Source organism: Rhinolophus sinicus, chromosome 11 (assembly GCF_057876585.1).
Source record: "Rhinolophus sinicus isolate RSI-liver-muscle chromosome 11, RSI-T2T, whole genome shotgun sequence".
Taxonomy (NCBI): Eukaryota; Metazoa; Chordata; class Mammalia; order Chiroptera; family Rhinolophidae; genus Rhinolophus; species Rhinolophus sinicus.
The window spans coordinates 18,611,629-18,633,444 of record NC_142511.1 but is presented as its reverse complement, the minus strand read 5'-3'; the positions used below and the strand labels follow the sequence as shown (position 1 = coordinate 18,633,444).

General features: G+C 42.1%; 1 protein-coding gene across 5 annotated transcripts in view; it reads left to right on the top strand.

The window, feature by feature from the left end:
• HHAT (hedgehog acyltransferase) overlaps nucleotides 1-21,816 on the top strand; it is a 259,911-nt gene that overhangs the window by 119,709 nt on the left and 118,386 nt on the right. For all 5 annotated transcript variants that reach the window (XM_088801657.1, XM_088801656.1, XM_074322217.2 and 2 more), the window contains one exon: nucleotides 20,970-21,005. In XM_088801657.1, coding sequence (XP_088657783.1) covers nucleotides 20,970-21,005 — 36 coding nt within the window. The remainder of the gene's footprint in view (nucleotides 1-20,969; nucleotides 21,006-21,816) is intronic.

The following is a 21,816-nucleotide window of genomic DNA, read 5'->3' as shown; positions in this document are numbered from 1 at the left end:
GTTGAACATGTCACGCGCCTTCTGCTGAGTGCAAGATCCTGAGGCCTAGCTGTTGGCTGTTTTTGAACGTTTCAGAACTCGAACGGTCTTCCAGAATGGATTACGTTAGAAAACCGAGGTACCGCTATACATCAAACTAAAGCACAGCACAGGACATCATCAACAAAATAAAAAAGAAACAAACCAAATGGGAGAAGATGTTTGCAAATGGTATTTCTGACAAAGAGTTAATATCAAATATATATAAAAAACTCATACAACTCCACAACAACAACAGAACTCTATTAAAAAATGGGCAGAAGATCTGAACAGACATTTCTCCAAGGAAGACATACAGATGTCCAAAGGGCACATGAAAAGATGCTCAACATCACTAACTATTAGGGAAATGCAAATCAAACCCACAATGAGGTATCACCTCAAACCTATTAGAATGGCTGTTATAAAAAAGATAAGAAGTGACACGTGTTCAGAGGATGTGGAATACTAACCAGCCATAAAAAATGAAATATTCCTATTTGCAACAATGTGGAAGTGCTGAGTTGCATGGAAAAAGACAAAAACTGTGTGATTTCACTTGTGGAATTATTTTAAAAAGTAACAAATGAACAAGCAAACAAGAAAAACTCATAGATACAGACAGCAAATTGGTGGTTACCAGAGGGGGAGGGCAAAATGGGTAAAGGGGGTCAAATGTATGGTGACGGATGGAAACTAGACTTTTGGTGATGAGTACACAATAGGGGATACAGACATCAAACTATAAGGTGCACACATGAAACTTATACAATGTTATTAACCAATGTTACCTCAATCAAACAAACAAACAAACAAACAAACAAAAGCTTTCCAGCATCTCCCCTGCCCCTAAACCACTCTCACTTCACAAACGGAGCACACTCCTGGACCTGCTTTGTTTGCAGCGTCTAAAAGAGAGCTGGACCCAGCAGCACAGTACCCAATGCTGCCAGTGCCTCTCTGACGATGTGCTCTAGCTTGAAACGGAACTAACTGAAGCTTTAGCTTCTATACAGCAATCCGGCATTCTGAATTATTAGTCTTGCACATTCACATTATTTTTAATATAGGGTGCCAGTAATTACATAGAAAAATACTCACTTCATTGTTTTTTTTTCCTGAAGAAAAGGTACGTATGTTTCCTTACTAAGTTCTCAGTTTCCTTTTCATAACCATCATCACGGCCCTTGAGAACCACGTCTCATTCACCTGGCCTGGGAAGGGGAAAGTGTCTGAATAGATCGCCTGCGTGGAGACGTTTGTATCCGAAGTAGAGTATCGATGTGATTCATGTCACGTTGCTACACTGCTTTAAGGAATGAAGAAAATACTTGAGGTAATGCATTGTTAAAGGCGTATATGGCACAGCTTCCTTGTATACAATTTCAATGTGAACTTACTAGCATTTCAGGTTGATACCTCTTGTAGATCTAATTAGATTTCAGGCTTCAATCGACTTGTTAAATGAAGTTTCCACGGCGTAAAAGTTGTAATAGGTTCATAGCCTCACATCACTCTCTTCTTAATTCCTTATGCGTCCAAGCAGATCTCTGCTCCTGTCTTGGATTCAAAGCTAGAGGTTATTTTCCAAAGATACTGCACCGTATAAATGTAGCCTCTTTTGTGCTTAGAGACACTGGGGCCACAGGGAGGGTTATTTTTTATCCACGTTGTCTGACATGAATGCACCTCTTGTAGATTTACCACCAGTAAATTTAACTGGCGCACGATAATAACACTCTCTTCTGTTTCGGTTGCCCTTTGTCACTGTGAATCTTTCTGTTATTTTGGCATGAAATCAACAAACTTCTATTTCTGCTGCGATGAGGAGAGCATTGGGATTATTCAAATGGTGGGAAATTAAATGTAATGAATCAAACCATATTAGTGATTCTCAGGCTGAGCTGGAGAGCTAGACCATAAAATGCAGTAACTTAGTGATATTCCACATTTCGTTTAGAGGAGTAGAGAGAATGTGTCTCTGAGCCACTGGAGGATCCTAACGCCGTGCTGCTGTTGCCTGCATGGACTTAAGTCAGCTGCTGGGCCCCTGGGACATGATTGTCTCATCTGTGAAGTGGGTCTCCTGATAGCTTCTCATCCTAAGGGGAAGTCTGCTTGATTTCTAATGGTTCCTTCCAGCTTTAGGTTATGTGTGTGTAGGACTGTATGAGAGGTAAGGAGAAGTGGTGTGAAAAATAGGTCAGTTTCTGATTATATTTAATAACCATGATCCAGATAAATAATGTCTATAATACAAAGTGGAAGAAGTGATATTATCGGATGTATTTTTAATTTCTAAGTGAACGAGGACCTCACATGAAAAGTCAGCTGTGGCCTGCTCAGCTGTGAAGGAAGGTTGTTTTTTCTGTGTTTTTGTTTTTGTATGTAGTTTATCTCTAACTGTATTGCATTTTGAAAGTTCAGTTGGAAAGGGGATTAAAGACTCACCAACTAAAGGAGAATAAGTATAAATCCATTTCTATACTATAAAGCTATTTTTGTAGAGTAGGGAGAAGTGTGTTTTTGCCACAGAGCAAAGGCTGTGTTCAGAATGCTGTGAATTCACAATTCAGGGGGAAAAAATTAGTTCAGAAGCAAAGCCCAGAGACAAAATGGCATTATAGTTGATTTGCAAGCTCATCTTTGAGGAGAGGGTCAGCGCTTTTTTATTTTATTTTTTATTTTTGTAAGACTCAGCATGGGCTAGGTTAGATAAGAGGTGTGAATTGAAAAAAAAAAAAAAGACTTTTGATTTTCCACCTGTCTATTATTCATATAAGGAATGCTAAACCCTATTGTTCACACGAGACCTGGTTTCTTCCAAAGGAGAGACTAGAAAAGTGCTGGACTGCCATGGAATTATAGTTTTAGGGTCCTTTAATCTGAAACATTTCCACAGCCTTTCTTTATGACACTGAAGAGTACTGCTCTCCCTTAGTCAATAGAACATTCTCCATTTTGACTTTGTCTCATGTTTCCTCATGATTAGATTGAAATGATGCCTTCCCAATAGGAATACTACGTAAGAAATGCGTCCTTTTTAGGGTATCACACTGGAGGCACACTGTGTCCAAATGTTCTCCTTGGTGATGTTAATTCTTATCAATCTGGAAGACTATACGAACACCCTTTAGTATAGGCTGATTTACCCACTGCATAGTTACTTTTTTTTTTTGCCTTGCAGCAAATAAGCATTGCATGGGAGACGCTTTAAGACCATACAAATATCCTATTCTTTGGCACAACTTTTCCCTAGAACATTATGGGTGATCCTTGGCTGAGCCAGTCTTTCCTATGAAGGTTGCAAAGTGATGATTTTTTTCAACTTTGGCACTTAACAGTTGGCAGTCGGCATTCTATTGTAAACAAGAGCCTCTCTGCCACTTATCTATAATCTATATGGTTGCACCTCTTTCTGTTTTTCAGTGGTTTATATATAATTCATTACTGTACTTAATGTTTTAGTGCTCAAGTTGTCCTAACGTTAGCCGGTGCAGGCCCTGAGCCTGACTGGGAAAGGATATATCATATCTGGAAAACCTTGCCCTGCCATCCACCCTTCTGTGGTCCCTGAAGTTCCTATAAATAAGTTCAGAGGCATGGCTGGCTATGTGCAGAGCACCAGTAAAATGAGGTTTGGGGGATCTCTCTGCTCCTCGTTGAGCCCAAAACTGAACCTCAGTATCTTACCTCATGCTGCATAGCTACCAGAAGAACAAGAGAGAGAAGAGAGTATATGAGAATGTGGATGAGGAAGGAGAAAGAACCAAGAGGCCAGACCTCCTGTGCAGAAAAGGGCCCAGTACCCAGACGGGAGTGCGAATGAAGAACGCACCTGTGTGCTAGACGTCTTAGCAAAGGCCCTCTCCCCTCTAGGACCATGGCTCAGTTCGAGTCCCAGGAGCTGGCCGCCCCAAGGCAAGTCATTCTCTGGGTGGGCTCAGGCTCGGGCTCTGCAGATTGTTCACCACCTGCCTCTGGTCCGAGCTGTGGCCTCATCCTTGTTTTCACAGATGCATCAGAACAGGGTCCGTTCCGTTCCTCCTTCGGTGGTCCCAGCAGAGCTGAAATGTGGACCTCTGCCACCAGCAGCCGTTTGTCCTCTGGGATCCCTTGGACCTCAGACTGCATGCCTGATGTCGTCTTGTGTTTTCAGAGGGCATCTGATAAGCTGTCATACTGGGCCTCAGTTTCCTTGAATGCCCAAAGAGGGGATAGAATTAGGATCGTTAAGGTCCTCCTCAGCTCTAACATTCTCTAGTTCTGAAAATTGAGGCAGGAATTTTATGTGCTTGAATTAGTATTCTCACATATTTGTCCTCACCCATCAACCCTACGAATTCTGTTCTTGTGTCAAGCAAAATAGGCACTTTGCATAGGTTATTTTCATTAATAATTCCTTATCCCTCCAAATTATCCCTAATGATAGAAGTATAATCAGGACGTTAATTAATACATTTGTTAGCCATAACTCAGAGATGCATAGACACCAAGTGTTCTTACAATAAGGGAAATGCGTTTCTGTAACAGCCTGTTTACGGGCATATTTCTGAATTCCTCCTAAGGCGACGTGAAGTTAATGTTTACCCATAATGAAGGCACTCCAATTAGATTCTCATTTCTTCTTCACTGATTTTGAAGGATTGTTCTGGAGACGCTGAAAGCGCTATTCACATTATTAATAATTAGAGCTTTTATCTAGAGACTGGGTGCTCTTCTAAGTACTCTGACCGTCTTCAGCCCTGTGTCCTTATCTGCTAGACACAGGTAGGACTGACCAAGTGTGTGTCCATTTGAATGGACAGTCAGGGTCCACACACAGACCTTCACTGTGGGGAAAGAACAGGGTTTCCTATAGGTCACGCCAGCATCCGAGGTTGTTAATGATGGAGGATTTGCTCCCCCTATTTATAATTCTCATCCAATAGTACCTTTTCTATAATTTGTGTCCTTAGGAAGTTAGGGGCTTCTGCAAACTCAGGATTCAGCTCAGGAACCACTGTCACCTAAGCTCTAGCCTCTTGGTTCTCTTCTGGTCTTTCTCGACAGGCAAGCAGGCAAGGGTCCCTCCCCGTGTCGTTAAATCCTGCACAGGCTGCTAGCCTAAAGGAAAGCTTGATTTGCTGATTATACTATGGTGTTGAAAGCCTCTTCAGCTCTCTTTTACAAGGAGGGAAATTTCCGCCTCTGAAGAATGTGCAAAGGAGGGATAATGAAGTCCCCAGTCCCTCTCAACCTAGAGCCGTATAATTATTTTAAATAGTTTCCATCAGATATTCTTCATTCCTAGGATTTGATTTTTTTTACTCCTAAGGAGTCCAGATCTGGTGCAGAGGGGCAAAGGGTGGGGAGGACAGAAGAGAATGGGGGCTGCCATGGCTGGGGAATGGCGTGAGTCAGCTCAGATGGCAAGGCAGCAGGTGTGTAGCAGAGGGAGGGGCTCAGGACCAAGCGTGAGAGCAAAGTGGGGCACAGAACTGTGAGGGCTATGCCCAGAATTAGTTAATACTGGAAAATAATGAGAAGTAACCAGGAGGGCTTTTGGCCTGTGAGAGAGGATACACGCAATTCCCTGCAGAGCCAGACATCTGGGTTCTTTCCTGGACGTCAAAGAGAATGGTTGTCAGGGGTATCCAGTTGAAAGACAAAGGTCAGGAGTGTTCCAAGGGGAGGTTTGTGGCCGTCACCACAGAACACCATCCTCTTCCACATTTGTTTTGACAACCAGTATGGACGTGTGTGTTTTATTTTGATGAGAAACAAGATGGATAGTGAATGGCTTGGAAGAGAGTCCAGAGCTACTGGAGAATTTGATGGATCAACATAGTAGTTCATAATATAGAAGAGACAACTATAAAAGTCACCTGGCTCTTCCTTTCTTCTTCTGGGTGAGTGCCCTTCCCCAATATGTTAGTACCACAAATTCCCTCATCTCTTTCAAGTCTTGACTCCAGTGTCACCGTCAAAATGAGGCTTACCCTGACCATTCTGTTTAACATTGCAACCTCCACCCCACCCATCCCCTTAGCCTACTGTACATTTTTTTTTCTTGAACTCCAATACTTACCATCCCCTAACACACTACATGGTCTTCTTACCTGTAACATGTATTGTTTAATGCCTCTCTCCTTTCCTGTTGTAACAGAAGCTCCATGTTTGTCTGTTTTATCCATTGATGTGTTTCTAAGAGCCAAAACAATGCATGTCACCTAGTAGGTGTTCACTTATTATTTGGTAAGTGAATGAATAAAATGAGTAAGAGGTAACGTTCACAGACAGCAAAGAAGCCACAATGGGGTCCTGGAAGAAGTTGGGTATAAGAGAAAAAGGACATTTTCACGGGAGATGTGGGCAACGGAAGCAATGTTTTTCTGAACGTTATAATAAATTCTGTCAATTGAAAAATCCTAGGTAATGGGTTTTCTATCAGTACTTGTTCATTCAAGAGTCAGTCTCTTTGATAAAAAAGTCATTATTTTGATATTCATTTCTGGTGCAACTGAATACAGTGTAGGTTATAGCTTTAAAATGTGATGGTTTTGCAAAAGGTTGTGCTATTATTGTTAAAATAGTTTTCTACTGGCCCCGAAAAGCTAAGAGTGGGAAGTGGGGAGATTAGTCAAGCAGAGGGAAAGGAGTGGAAAAGGAGAAGAAAGTAAACTTGGGGCCAGGGCTAAATTGGGATTCCTTAGGGGAAATAACTGAAAAGTCACTCGGAGGCCCTGTCAGTTCAATTACATAATTGCTCTGCGTAATTAAATACATAAATATTGAGTAAACACCAATTAAAGCCTTCGTGAGAGAAAAGCAGGCCTAATTTGAGGCTCTTGTTTTGTGTTCCCTTGACTGGTGGTTGCAATTGTCCCCATATCATTATTTTGTGTGTTTTCAGCCTCCCCCAAGTGTTTTGTCAGTTCTTCTTGACCAGGGCCTATTTCTGTAGTGTTTTTTTCCTACTTCATAGCAAGTGGCTTTCCGTGTAGTCTTGATAACTATGAACTCCTGTGTTTTGATTTCTGATGGGAAGTTTGTAAAGCTGAGGTTGTAGGTCAGGCTGCCTACCTGCTGGTTATCTGGAAAAGCCAGGAAAACTGTCCTTGACCACAATAATCAGAGCACACACCTCAAATGCATGCCTTGAGCTAAAGAGGGGCTCAGCAGAAAGTTATGTATGCCCCATATACACAGGTCCCTATATATGCATAAAACATCTTTAAACTGAAGGAACCAGGACAGTGGTGGCCTCGGGGTAAGGGAACTAAGAGCTGGGGTGAGAGAAAGAGGTTTCACTGTGAATGCCCTTTTGTACCTTTTGAATTTTAAACCATGTAAGTATTGGCCTATTTGAAAAAAATTAAATTAAAAATTCAAAGCAAACAATGTGTGGGAAAGTAATAAAAAAAAAATCTAGTTTCAGAAAAAGAAAAAAAAGAAAGTTATAGATGCCCATCCCATGTCACTTCTCGGTCTTTGTCCCCAGTAGTCTATAGTGCCACTCCTTTGGAAGGACATTAATTACATCACTCACTATTGTTTCAAATTGGCTGAGTGGGCTTATCTGTAGGAGGCATAGTCCTTAAAGATTTTTCCATGTTCTAACGTAGAGCCGCTACTAACCACTGAGATATAGAAGGAAGCAAAGAATCTTACGAGCCGATTTTAGTAAGAACACTCTACAAAAATCCACGATGTGTCTGGAACACAGTTTTGAGCTCTGGTAACCAGTACCAGGGCTTCTAAATTACACTTGGCATCTGAGCTTTGCTGCCTGATACCTGATAAAAGGGTCTGGACTCCAGGATCATAGGCTACTAATGCCTTCAAGTTACCTGGACCTGAATGGACCAAGTAGTGTTTTAGAAGAGGGAAGAAGAAGAGACTTGTTAAGTCAGGGGACAACTCTGGCTTTCAGCACTTTGTCAAGAAAGAAAAAATATCTCTGAGCAGCTCAGAGACATGTCAGCCACCAGCAGAAATAATGACCACAAATTTAAATGAGTGGAGATACGTCTCTACTGATTTCCTTGGATATCTCCATTTGGAGTTGAAACGCCCTTCTTTAGCCTTGGTTCCCAGGAGAATTCTGTAGGGGAAGCCCCTGTGGATCTGAAATCTGCGGCTCAAATACCAAACCTAAGAATATTCATGTTCACCAAAGCGGTAGTATTCTGGTGGATTCAAACACCTCAGAGAACTTGTCAGGTTTGACATCCCTGCGTGTCCTCAGGCAAAAATTCTTAATGAGATTATTAATCAAAACTAATGTTATCACAAAGGGAATGATGTAGGGACCCACTAACCTGATGTGGCATTATACTACAATTTTAAATTGAGGTTTGTGGCATTTAACCTGGCTGTCCTGTCTTAATTTTTTCAAGTGTAAACTCAGTAATAGGGAAAGATTTTGGAAACTTTATCAACTAAGAAAAAATTCCATAGTAGAAATTTTTACTTTTGACTTAGAAAAATACTTAAAATATGAAATTGCAAAACCATTTTTTTTTTCACATCAGAAGACAAAATAACACATTACAAGGAGCACCAGGCAAACAAAGAAAACAAAAAAAAAACCAAAGAAACGAAAAATGAAAAGAACAACAAAACCCTAGCCAATATGTTTAAGCTTTTTCATTATGTAGCCGTCTTACATAAAGTGCCCAAAGACACCAGTTTTATGAGGTTAAAGAAAAGTCCTTGATTGAAAGTGGGATGCAATGGGGGTGGGGCAGTGATTTCTTTATGTGCTTTTAAGTCCTCTGTGACCCTAGTCCTTGCTGGTTCAAGCCTGGGTCAGGCCCCTTTTGCTGACCACAGCAGGACAACCACCGTCTCTCATGACTGGCCTGCCCCTCTCTCTCTTGTCCCCTCCTCCATTCCTTCACTGAAGTCAGGTGGGGTCTTCATAGAAGGCAAATCTCTGTGCAGTCATTCCTTTGCTTAAAACTGTTGAGGGTTCCCTAGTGCCCTTGGGATAAACGCAAGCTCCTGTGATGTCCAGGCATGCTTGGCGAGGCAGTCTGCGGGCAGGGCTTGCTGTGCCGGACTCTGAGCCATGCTTCCTGGTTTATGATGCTGCCTTGGCCACTTGCGTTGAAAACCCTGAGGGGAATAATTTAGCGCTCTGGGCTTCAGCTGCCTCAACTGTAAAGTGGAAACGAGAGTAATGATACAATCCAACAGGGTTGTTGTGAGGAATTAATGAGTCCTAACACACACTGACCACCCAGTAAGTATTTACTATTATTGTCATTATTTCTAGTCTGCTCTGTCTGCCTCTGCCCCTGTAGCCTTGCCCTCAGTCATTCCAAACTATTTGCAGATACTTCCCCCCCCCATTCACCTAATGAGACGTATTTCTTTTTGCCTCTATTTCTGTAAGTTGCCTCCTTTGTCTGGAATGTCATCACACACAGACACACACACACACATTCATCTCTCTACACCCCCTATATTCACCAGCTACATCCTTTGACTAAATCTTCCACAATCTTCAAAACTCAGCTCAGGTCAACGCTTCTTTACTCTGAGCAGCCTACCTAGATAGCACTCTCTCCATTTTACGAGTTCCCACAGCTCTATTTCTTCCTTTTATCCTACCATTTATTGCACAATGTATCAATGGCCTGTTTACTTGTGGGTCTTTCTTCACTCCCCGATTACGCTTGTGAAAGAGGGAGTATAACTTGGTCGTTTCTATATACTCACTGCCTACATATTGTGTGCTCACAAATGGTGGGTGCCCGGATGGATGGATGGATGGATGGATGGATGGATGGATGGATGGATGTTACCAAGGGAATCTGATCTAGTAACAGGAAACTTCCCAAGGCAGCCCATTTAGTTATAATCACAATTGTACTAAATGTACCTGAAAATACAATCACTCCATTGTGTTTTCTGAGCCATTACTTGTCCATATTAAACTTATCTGGTTCCCTGTGTCACCCTCTCAAACAGTCTGCTTTCAGATCCCTTCCTAACCCTGGTTGGTACCCTCTAAACCTTCTCCTCTTTGACAATCTCCCTCCAAAGTAGGCACTTAAAATTGAAAGTGACCCTTCAGGTATGGTGTCTAGTGAGCACAAAGATACATTGTCAATCCTTTTCTAATTCTGAAGTGGACAAATGCTAGCAATTTTTTCCTCCTCATAACACTGTCCATTTGTTGAGCTCACAGTTAGCTACCCCTCCCCCTCAGATCTTAACATGCCTCTGCTGTACCACCTGCTTCCAACCTGTCCATGCAGGTCTTTGTGGGCGGTAGTAAAAACTTTGGCTGCTCCTCTGAGTTAAATGGGAGTCATTGTAGGGAGTAAGTAGAGGAATGATGTGTCTTGGGTTTTTAAGGGATAGTTCTGACTGCTCTGTTGAGAATGGCCTATAGAAGAGCAAGGGGAGCCCATTAGGAGGTATTGAAGTGGTGGTAGTAAGAAGTCATCAGATTCTGGATATATTTTTGAAAGTAGCACTAACAGGGTTTGCTGATGGATTGGATGTCGGGATTAGAGAGTCAGGATGATTGCAGGGTTTATGGCCTCAGCAGCTAGAAGGATGGAGTTGCCATTGACTGAGATAAGGAAGGCTATGGGCGGGGGAGAGGCAAGGAGATGCTCAAGAGTGTAGTTCTGCATGTGCTAAGTTGAAATTCCTTTTAGACACATCCATGTAGAGATGTTTAAAAATTAGGGAGATATAGGGATCTGGAATATAAGAGAGGGGTCTGAGTTGTAAATATGCATTTCGGAGTTTTTAGGACATAGATAACATTTAAAACCCTGAGACCGGGTGGTGAGACTACCAAGTGAATATATAGAGAAGAGAAGAGGACCAACGTCTAATGAGCCCTAGCTTTCTCATATATAAATGGATACATTCTCTATATATGGAATTCCAGATATTTGGTATATTATTAATGTCTATTGAATCACTCACGTTATGACCTATTGGCAGGTTATAATTATTTTAGTGGATTATACACAGCACTTTGAAAAATGGAGTAGAATAGAACACATCACAGTGCATTGCTCAGAAGAAAGATACGTAAGTTTTCTTGAAACTTTTTTGCTTCAGTTATATATCTGTATAAGTTATCTCTTCCTGTGAAACAAATTACCCCCAAATTTAGCAGTTTAAAACAACAAGTATTTATTATTTTTGGGGTCCAGGGGCTGCCTAGCTGGATGCGTTAGCTGCCAAGCTGTCGGCCAGGGCTATAGTCTGCAGGAAGCGGGGCTGGGCAGAAGCATCTGCATCCAAGCTCACTCTCGTGGCTGCTGACAGCAGTCTCAGCTCCTGGTCATGTGGGTCTTTCCTTAGGGTTACTCCTGATATTATAGCTGGCTTCTACCGGAGCGCGTGCCTGAGAGAGAGAGAACCAGAGAGCACCCCCAAGACAGAAGCCACAGTCTCTTTTATAACCGACTCTCAAAAATGAGACATCATCGTGTCAGCCATGATTCTCTTCTCCTCACTTCTGTTAGTCACACAGACCAATCCTGGTACAACGGGGATTTATACAAGGGTGTGAATGCCAGGAGGTGGAGACCATTGCTGGCCATCTTGAAGTCTGGTTACCACAACCTCTTTCTGTATTTGTAAATACTAGGTTGAACTATGACATATCCTCCTTAATGTGGGTCGTATGAAAAAACACCTGCTCTATAGTGTCTAATGCTATGTGCCATTGGGTTGAGATGTACATTCGCTGGCAGAAGCCCATTTAAGAACCTCTATTATTAATACTCTTTTACACCCATGGTTAATTACCAGTGACTTTCAGATCATAGGTTTGAACATTAGTGATTTTTACAATGCAACAATGCAGTTGAAGTCTAAATGGGCTACGTAGCACTGTTTGTCCCTAAATTAAGTGAGCTCATACTAATGTCCTTTCATAGTTCTACTGTCTGATTTCCTGTTTGCATCTTTTACCAATCTGGTCATCTGCCAAGTCTACCTGCTGTTTATGGGTTCTCCCTTCAAATCTGTGGCCATATATTATGCTCAGCTGTGTGCCTGGTTTCAGGTTTCTTGGAGAATATAATACGTGGGCTTGTGACAATACTTACACTTCCTACCTTTTTTTCTGCTTGCTTATTGGCTTGTGAGTATGGCCTGAGTAATGAGCTTGTGGGAAATTCTACCTATAGATGAATGGGATATAATTAAACTTTTATGTTTTGTAAAGAGGGGTTATTACATAAAAGCGTGCCCTACTTAAGGGAATCTTATAGAATAATAAGAGACATGGCTTTTAATGAATTTGTATACCCTGCTGTGAAAAACAAATCTGTTTTTAGCTCTCCTAGGTGATATTTTCTTTGCTTTTACTAGCATAAGTGACTGAAAACGAACAAATTATCTTTGAAGTGCTAATAGTCTCTAAGCAGGCTAGAAGCCTCTAGTTAAAGAGTTAAGAGGCCAGTTGAAAACACAACACTAAGTAAAAACAAAAACATATGGCCATTGGCTTTTAACTTAAAACTGTAGGAGTTTCAAAATGGAATAGTTTCATGGGATACAGTGAGCACTACCAATTAATTGGAAAGCAACTGTTTTACAAGAAGTCTCTAGTTTGGTGTTGACTGGGTTTCAAAATGCTTATACTGCCTGTCAACCCTGCATCCGCAGGTCTTGTCTGGCTTGTGACAAACTGATCTTGTGACAACTGTCACAGGGAGACCTGGAGGACTGTTATTCGCAGCAGGCTCCCTAGGGATTGAAGCACTTTTGTTCTCAAACGCCTGCCCCAATAGCATGCTGGATGCTGGGCTTCCTCTAATTTTTTATTTATGACCAGTTGTCTCCCTAAGCTGTAAACTCCTGTGAACAGACTGTTCCTAGCACCTGACAATGTCTGGCCCTGTCCAAGGTAGGGGCTCGTTACCTATTTGTTCAAAGAAGGAAGGAAGAAATTAGATTTTTTATTCTCTTGCATGGGCTTATGTTCAGGAGAAAAAGGTTTGTGGTACTGTATATACATGATGCTTCTTTTTCTCCGTGTTTCTATTAAATGTAGTAAATTTTAATTTTCCTTGAGATATGTGAACTTTAAAATGTGGGAGACTATTTACAATATAAGTCCTATTTCTCAAAGTAAGATCTCTCTTTCCTTCTATGCCTATCTCATGTTTTTGTCACATCCAATGGGAGAGGACCTTAATTTCATGACACAGATGTGGAGCGCCGGCAGCTTAGGTGGGCAGCTTGAGGACAGATGAGTTAGAGAACCTTGAAGGTGTCTTTAGGTTCAAACCTGTTCACCTCCCTGAAGGCCACAGTCCCTTGTAGACCGAGCTGCATCACCAGGCAGCTGTAAGAAATGACTTCCTGTTTGTCCAGAGCACTGTCTCAACAAAGGACCGCTAATGAAATGGCTGTGGGCTTGTCCCACCGACCTGGCTTTGCTATTAACTACGTGAAAAACAAAAGCACATGTTTGTGAAAAGCCAAGAGCTTGTGTGTGTATTCGCTCTCTGCCTTGCAGTCTCTTGATGTTTCCTTGCTCTCTCTGCTGTGCTGATCAGCCTTGTGCAGTTGTCCTGTCTAGGCCTGATGTGACCGTCTGTGTCACACCGCTTCAAGCCTCAAGCCTCGCAGCATGGTACAGCCCTGTGGAACTCCATTCTCATCTGTGGCCCTCTGGTCTCTGCTACCGACTACTCCCTACAGCTCTCTCTGTTGGATGGTGCTCTGGGTTATTTGCTCATTGACCAAATGTTTCCGCATAACCTCCTTTATTTTTTTCCTTCTAAATTTCAATAAAGAGAATTTGATAGAAATGTATAGAAAGAAAAATGGTTGTATTCATTTAGATTAGCTGGAGCCATCAAGATGAAACAGATTCCCCGGGAGAGACTAAGACATTTTGCGGGTAATTAGTGAGCCTGGGAGAGGCTACAAAGACTTGGGGACTTGGTTGTCTTAAAACCTAGGGACTCTGCTGGTATCTTGGACAGTAAAGTAGGGAATAAACACCAAAGGGGCATTCTTAGCAAGGCTGCTACATATAATTGGTATGAAAATAAAACTGAGCAGGGAAAGGATACAATTTGGTGAGGATGACACTAATATTGAATTTATTTTAAAAATGATTAAGTATCATTTTTAGGTATAATGACCATTTTATTTGGATTCCAGTTACAGTAAAGAATTCTTTGTTTCACTATAAAAAGAAGGAAAAGCCTATGTACCTCACCCCAGTTCGACACTTGAGTCTTACTTCTGTTTTTTCAAACCAGTTGGCCTTGGATGGCTAATAGCGACAGAACCAAATGTTCATCTATTCCGAGGGGGGAAACGATGATGTGATGGCAGGTTTTCAACCCATAGTGAACAACTTCATCAAACACAAATCATGGATAATTGTTCGTTGTAATACTGTGTCCACAAGACAAATGCTGTATGGTGGTATGAGATTTTAAGAAGATGAGTGATCATAAATACATATGTACAGGGAATACATTATTCAACTTTTAAGATTGTGTTAACATTTCTTTGTTAACAATTCTTGTGACCTGGTAGCATTTTCTTTTTTTTTTTCGGTCTTACTTGTTTAATTGCCCAGTTCCCAGTCCCCAGCCTTTTGAGATCTGACCTACGTTATGGTGGTTCCTGAAGCACTGGGTATCTTGGGCCCAGTTTACTTTATAAACAGAAGCTGAGGCCCATGTTTCTAGATAATCTTTTCTGAGAGGGGAATAAAAGGCAAAAGCCAGATATTCTTATTCTCTATTTGGAGACAATTCAATAGTCGAGTTGTCAAAGGCCACCTGGGCAGACAGAGCAGCAGGGCCTTATCAGTAGTTCCGTTAGGGATGTGATTTCTTTCCCTCTGGCTTGCTGCTTCTGGTGGCCTTTTGGGCATCATTGCTGCAAGTGCTGCCTGGGAGAAAGAAGAGAGCATCGCCCCCTGTCTCCTATGGCTCAGGAACCAGTTCTCCTTCGTCTCAGTAGCACTTTAGATTCCAACCCAAGTGATGTTTTGTGGGGGTCACTGCCAGCTGGCTTCCAGTGGGAGGAGCCTAAGTTCTATCCACTTTTCTCTCATCTGATGACCCTATTAAATTCTTCCCTCTACTAAATCTGCTGGCATCTGTACCCATCTTCTGTTACGTCTTTCGTACCCATCACCTGTCACAGTGGAAAATCCCCCCACCCGCTTCCAGGATAAACAAAAACGACCTCACTTGTCTCATTCTTCTGCAGTCACTACCTTTTCTCCTCCCTTTCACAACCAACCTGGTCCTAAGAGTTATTTGTGCTCACGTCTCTGCTTCCTGTCCTTCCCATTCACTCTTCACTTGGCTCTAGTCTGGCTTCCATTTCTGCCACCCAAGGAGACTACTTATCAGAGCTGTCAGTGACCTCCATGTTGACAGATATGTCCAGTAGACATCTTTACATGAAGAGATGAAAAACAAGAGGAATTTAGACCTTACCTAACACTGTGCACACAAATTTACTTAAAATATTTCATAGATTTTTATATAAGAGCTAAACAAAACTTTTGGAAGAAAACATAGGAGAAAAATTTTCAAGACCACAGGTTAGGCAAATATGTCTTAGATATGACACCAAAAGCATGATCCACAATAGAAAAAATTGATAAAGTGGATTTTAAAAATTGAAAACTTTGGTGCTTCAAATGACACACGTAAATGAAAATGAAAAGACAATCTACAGATGGATAGAAAATATTTTCAAATCATAGATCTGATTAAGGGCTTGTTTCCTGAATATACCTAAGGGTAGGAGCTTAGTTCTCTTGTTCTCTGTTGTGTCTTAAGCATCTGTTGCAGGGTCTGACATATTTGTCGGATAGATGAATGAATACAGCATTAAGGTAGTTTGGAGAAGAGCCTTCAGGAACTTAATAAAGTCAAAGGAGGGGAGAAAAGAATCTGGAACATTCGTAGAATGTTTGTGAAGCACTGTACACACTACATTTGTTCCTTTTTACACTGTACATGTCATTATCTCCGTGCTGCAGTTAATAAAAATGAGGCATGGAGGGAGGATTTTGTTTGGCTCAAGGTCAAATACTATTCAGTGGGAGAGCAGGAGCGCAGACCATGAATTTCTATATCCACCTCCAGTGAGATGTGGTTTCTACTGTCGTTTAGGGAAAGCACTTTACTTCTGAGCCTTACAGCTGGTGCTGGCATTCCTCTTCTTTCTCCGACACTGTGAGATGTCCAGATCTCCAGGCGTTTGGGCTGTTTTCCCAGAATTTGCTCCTAGTAACCTGACGGCAGACACACTTGGCTGATGCAGTGAAGAGGATGCCATGTGAATGCCCAACACTATTTTTCACCATGTTTGCTCTTTAGAAGTTGTCCTCCCAGGGCTATAATTCTTATTTTGTACTTTCCTATCAGACTTTGGTATTTTACCAAATGTGGCTTGACTGCCAACTGGTGTCTGTCTTCCTGACCTAAATTCACTTTCACTCTTCCCTGTTTCTCCAGCATCACTTTTTATTTTTCACTGTCATCCATCTCCAAATCTCAAGTTGATATGCATGTTAGATCCAGCCATGGCCAGACAGGAGTGTACGAAAGTGAGGGAATGGCACCCTGCAGACTATATTCACCTGATTTATATGGATGGAGGTGGCGATGGTGTGACATGATGCCAGTTACTGTACGATGTCATCGGGCAGCACATTCCAAGCATCGTGTCTGGAGCGTTCTCAGAAGATACGGCCTTGATTGAAACTGAGAGGTGGGCAGTGTTGTGACACTTTGAATAAAGAGCTGGGCTCTAAGGGACCTGGACTGTTAGCCTCAGCTCTGCCACTAGTTACCGTGTTTCCCTGAAAATAAGACCTAGCTGGACCATCATCTCTAATGCGTCTTTTGGACCATAAATTAATATAAGACCTGGTCATATATATATATATATATATATATATATATATATATATATATACACACACACACACACACACATATATATGTATATATATAATATTATATAAGACCCGGTCTTACATTATATAAGACCAGTTATTATGTTATATTATATCATATTACATTAAACCCGGTCTTATTTTAAATTATATAAGACCCGGTCTTACATTGTATTATATTATATAAGACCTGGTATTATATTGTATTATATAAGACCCGGTCTTATATTGAAATAAGACCAGGTCTTGTATTAATTTTTGCTCCAAAAGACGCATTAGAGCTGATGGTCCGGCTAGGTCTTATTTTCGGGAAACACGGTATGTAGTTGTGTTTCAAATTATTTCATCTTCCTTATCCTCTATTTTTTAATTTTTCAAGTAAAGAGGTTAGAGCAGATAAACTTTACGATCTTTACTGCCATCTGAAATTAAGTGAGATAGCCCAGCCAGAACTAATGAGGTCTTCTTGAATCTAGGTATGAACTTGATTCTCACAGTGATTTGACTTGGTTTTTACTTTCAACTCTCTTAGTCTATTTTCAAACTTCCTAGGCAGTATGAGAGCCCGAGATTGGCAGTCCACTAATGGGATGAATGGTCTGGAGATGAACAACTGTGAAGATTGCCAGTTGGAGAAGTAGAGGCAGGGATTGAGATCTGAATATGGTACTTCATATAATACTGCCCTGGCATGTGTCATGCGAAGCGGCTGTTAACCACTGTGGTTCGGAAACTTACCTCCCTGGTCGTATGGCAGGTGCAATTTCTGGCCACAGTTCATTGACTTTTATATCCCCAGCTCCAAAACAGCCAAGATCAGCCTGGGAGAAAGGACCAGGACCCCGAAAGGCAGGCAGCCTGGCAGAGCAGGACAAGTCCTGGAACCACCTGCGGGTTCTGCTCTGCATGCTGCCACGGACACGCTATGTGGGCCTGACCCCTCTGTCAAAGAGGGAACTAAACGCAAAGATATAGAAATATCTGTACTTGGTGAGTAAACATGGGCAGCACCACGTTGTCAGGTGCAAGGAGCCTAATTTTGATGCACGGTGAGGCTCTAACAAGAATAGCAGTCGTAATCGTAATAAAGAAACCATCAGGGCTGCAATGAAAGCATTAGCCCAGGCACAGCCCACTGATTTGCTGATGGTTACCAGACAAGAGCGGCTGCTATGGGAGTGAGAATTCACACTTAGAGATGCTTCCTGAAAGTGACTGAAACAGAGTTGGAAGCCTGAGGCTAGGCGGAACGTTTAAGGTCATCCATTCTAGTTTTCGGTCTGACGGTTTTCGGTCTGTCCTCTAAACCCCCTTTTAACCCAGGATTGCACTCATCCCATGGTCGGAAATTCACTGCCTCGTTAGGGCATTGCAACTTGTTAGAAAATTCCTTTTTATATGTATGTCAATCAAGCAGAAAACCACGTCCTGTTATTGCTGTCAGTTGATATTCAGACAACAAAAACTTTTACGTCACATAGACACATAAAAGAGTCCCTATTTTTTATTTCTGGAAAGAACCAAGAATGATATGCACGGGATCACTGTTTCTGATGTGTCCTCCTAAGGAAATCCAGGCTTCCTGTGGGCTGATAGCTGTGAGAGATTATTTTCTTAAAAGATGATAAGAGTAATTGTGCTATAGTTTGATAGCTACCTGATTTCAGACGAGAAGCCCCATGTCTATCTGTGGGTATTTATCTTACGTATTCACATATAATAATAGTTGATGTATTCAATGACTGCTTGAGAGCATCTCCTATCTGCAGTGGACGGTGGTAAGTTCCAGAGCAGACAGAGGTACTGGTGCCTCATCACAGCACGTCATTCACATGTTGATTCACTCAACACACATTTCATGAGAAGCAGCTTGGTGGCTGGCTCTGGCGCTGCCCTCGTGGAGTTTGCAGTCCAGGAAGGGAGAGCATGTTTGATGTTGGTCACACTCTACTGAAATCATCGCTGACTTTGCTGTGTCTTGGCCAGCAGTTATGTGCTGTGTGTGACGGGCTTGCCACTGCCTGGCTCGTTGTCACCATGGTAAACATTTGTTAAGTGAGTCAGTGGCTGGATACGTGAAGGGAAAAGGCCCAGACTTGGGCATTTGGTACTCTGAGCAAGATCCTGACTCAGCAATTAATTAGCTGTGTGACTGGGGATAAGACCACGTGGCTTTGTAAAATAGGGACCTCCTTTCCAGGGTGTGTTGTGAGGATTGAAAGAGATAGTGCAATGGTGCCTAGCACAGGGCCTGGTACACAATTCTTAAAAAACAAAACAAAAAAACAGGCTTAGTCCATTTCTACCGTAGCTCCCTAAGGCGCCTTATCCATCTGTACAGGAAAACTAAGGAGAACATATTTCTATAGACTTCATTGGTTTGCTCATGTTTTGAAATGAAAGCTGTAGCCCCATGGAAGAGGCCCCACCCTTGAACCCTTTGAAACGGACCTACATCAGCTTTACCCTGGTCGGGAGGAAACCCAGAGTTTCATTTGAGGAAGACGAAAAAGTTCTGGAGATAGATGGTGGGGATGGTTGCACAACAATATGAGTGTACTTAATGCCGCCGAACTGTATATACTTCAAAATTGTTAAAATGGTAAATTTTATGTTTGGCTTTGTTTCTCTATTGTCATCTTCCCTGTGTCCATGATCCGTAAACAGATAAGCTGAAGTACATAAAAGAACCTTGTCACTTAAAGGTGCCCCACAAGGAATCCTATTTTAATGCCAGTCACCACCTGTCATATGTCTGATGGGGGAGGTACTGGGCAAGCTGGGTGCTCCTGGGACAGGGTGGGGGTGGAGCTGGAAGCAGGAGAGAGGCACGGCCTGGGCAGTTGGACCCCACTGCGGGGTGAATCTCTGCGTCTGTTGCTCATTGTCTGTAGGGACAGAATTAACTCAGGCTTCCCTCAGGCCGATTGCTAGCCCAGGAGGCTAGTGGCTGTGGGGCACACAGCAGCCACCATCTAGGTGGTAGAAGTCGCGACAATGCCTTGTGGACAGAAGCATCATGATTCCGGCTACCGAGTCTTTTACTCAGGGACAGACCCAAAGGGAGAGAAGCGGCTGGAGTTCGGGGGAGCAAGCATACTAACTAGGGAAATCAAGGCAGTACCCTTCATAAGGATTATGCCAGTTTCGTGGTGTCGGGTGTGCTGCGGCTGGAAGGGCTCACCACTGCCCAGGGCTTACTGGGTGCCACGCATGAGGCTTCAGCTGACCAGCGAGCGCCGGGAGCTGCTCTGCCACCTTCCCTGCTAGGGCAGACCCAGACAGGGACGGCTGCTCTCTCTGGTGAAAAGCTGCAGGGACTTGCGCTGGGAGGAGTGGGGAAGGCCCGAGCTGACCCTTCCCCACCCCTTTGCTTCCCTTAGGCCAGTGTGGTTTTGTGCTTTGAAAACACACTTCATTTATTTTTGAGACAGCTAGTGTTATAAAAGGACTCACCAATTAGAAAAATGGAAGGTACCTGGGAAATCCACCCTTAGGTCTTTATTTCTAGAGCAGAGGTGTCCACACTTTTTTCAACGTTTTTTACCAAGGGCCGTATGCAGTAAAATACACAAGCAGCCAGGCCACTCACTCGAGGTGAAGTACGTATTGCCTCACCTGGTTTATTTAAGTAAACTAAATATATTTTTGGAATTTGCTGCGGGCCAATAAAAAATGGATTGCGGGCCGCAGTTGGCCCACGGGCCGCAGTTTGGACACCCCTGATCTAGAGCGAGAGCGTAGACTTGCCAAATCACTTTTGCTATCATAGAGCAGTGGTTCAATCTCATTGCTGGGCCCATCCCCAGGATTTCTGAATCACTGTATCTAAGGGGCCTGGGAATTTGCTTTTCCAGTAAGTTCCCAGGGAATGCTGCTGTGACTGCCCAGGGGCCATACTTTGAGAACCACAATCATAGAGTAATTAATCCATTTATTCACCATGCTCTGAATGTAAATTACCTATTTTTTGTCAAGTCCACCATTTCAGTAAATATCTTCTATTGATATGCTTGTCTGTGTCTCCTTTGAACAGGTATTTTGACGTTGGACTGCATGATTTCTTAATCAGGTAAGCCACTAATTTTTATTTTCGATATCATTAAATAGCATGTCTGTTAGGGAAGACTGAGATGAAAATAAAATCCTTGTTCAATATCTTGAAAAATAATGCAGCTGCATACGTGTCAAGAAAACACATTAGCACTATGTTTTTGTGCCTCCCAGAATCACATGAGATTATCCTTCTTAAATAATCAAAGGAAATTATATTTAAAGGGGTTTATATATGAAGTGATAGCTACCCAAGAGCTTGGATAAGCTTAATTCCACCTGTTGGGCATCTGGAAAGACAGATAGAGAAGAGTGCCTGCTTGCATTCATATGTTAAACAACCCACTTAACCAATTTTTCCTCCATTGAATTTAAGCTTTTTAAATTGAATCTATTGGTTGTTTTACAGTCATTAAGATACAACCTGTTCATAATTGAAAGAGATTACAGATGGTAGTTTATATTCTAGTTTATTGATGATTTTTACCAGAGTTGGCTTATGGGACATACTCATTCCAAGTAGCTGTGAAATCTCACAGAGCTTACATGGAAATATTCCAGAATATTAACAATGTTGGTAAGAATATGCATGATATTTTTCTGCTATCAACTTTGCTGCATTTTCTAGATTTTTTTATACTGAGCGTGCATTATTCTAACGATGGTAAGAATTATCATTAAAATGCCTGTCAGAAATTATGTGGGAAGCAATAATGGATGCTGAAGGACTGGTTGCTGAAGATTACAAGGAAACCAGAAATCATGCAGAGCTGATGTGCTTTCTGCAATCACGTGGCTCTAAATGTGAATTATTTCTGACTGAGAGTCTG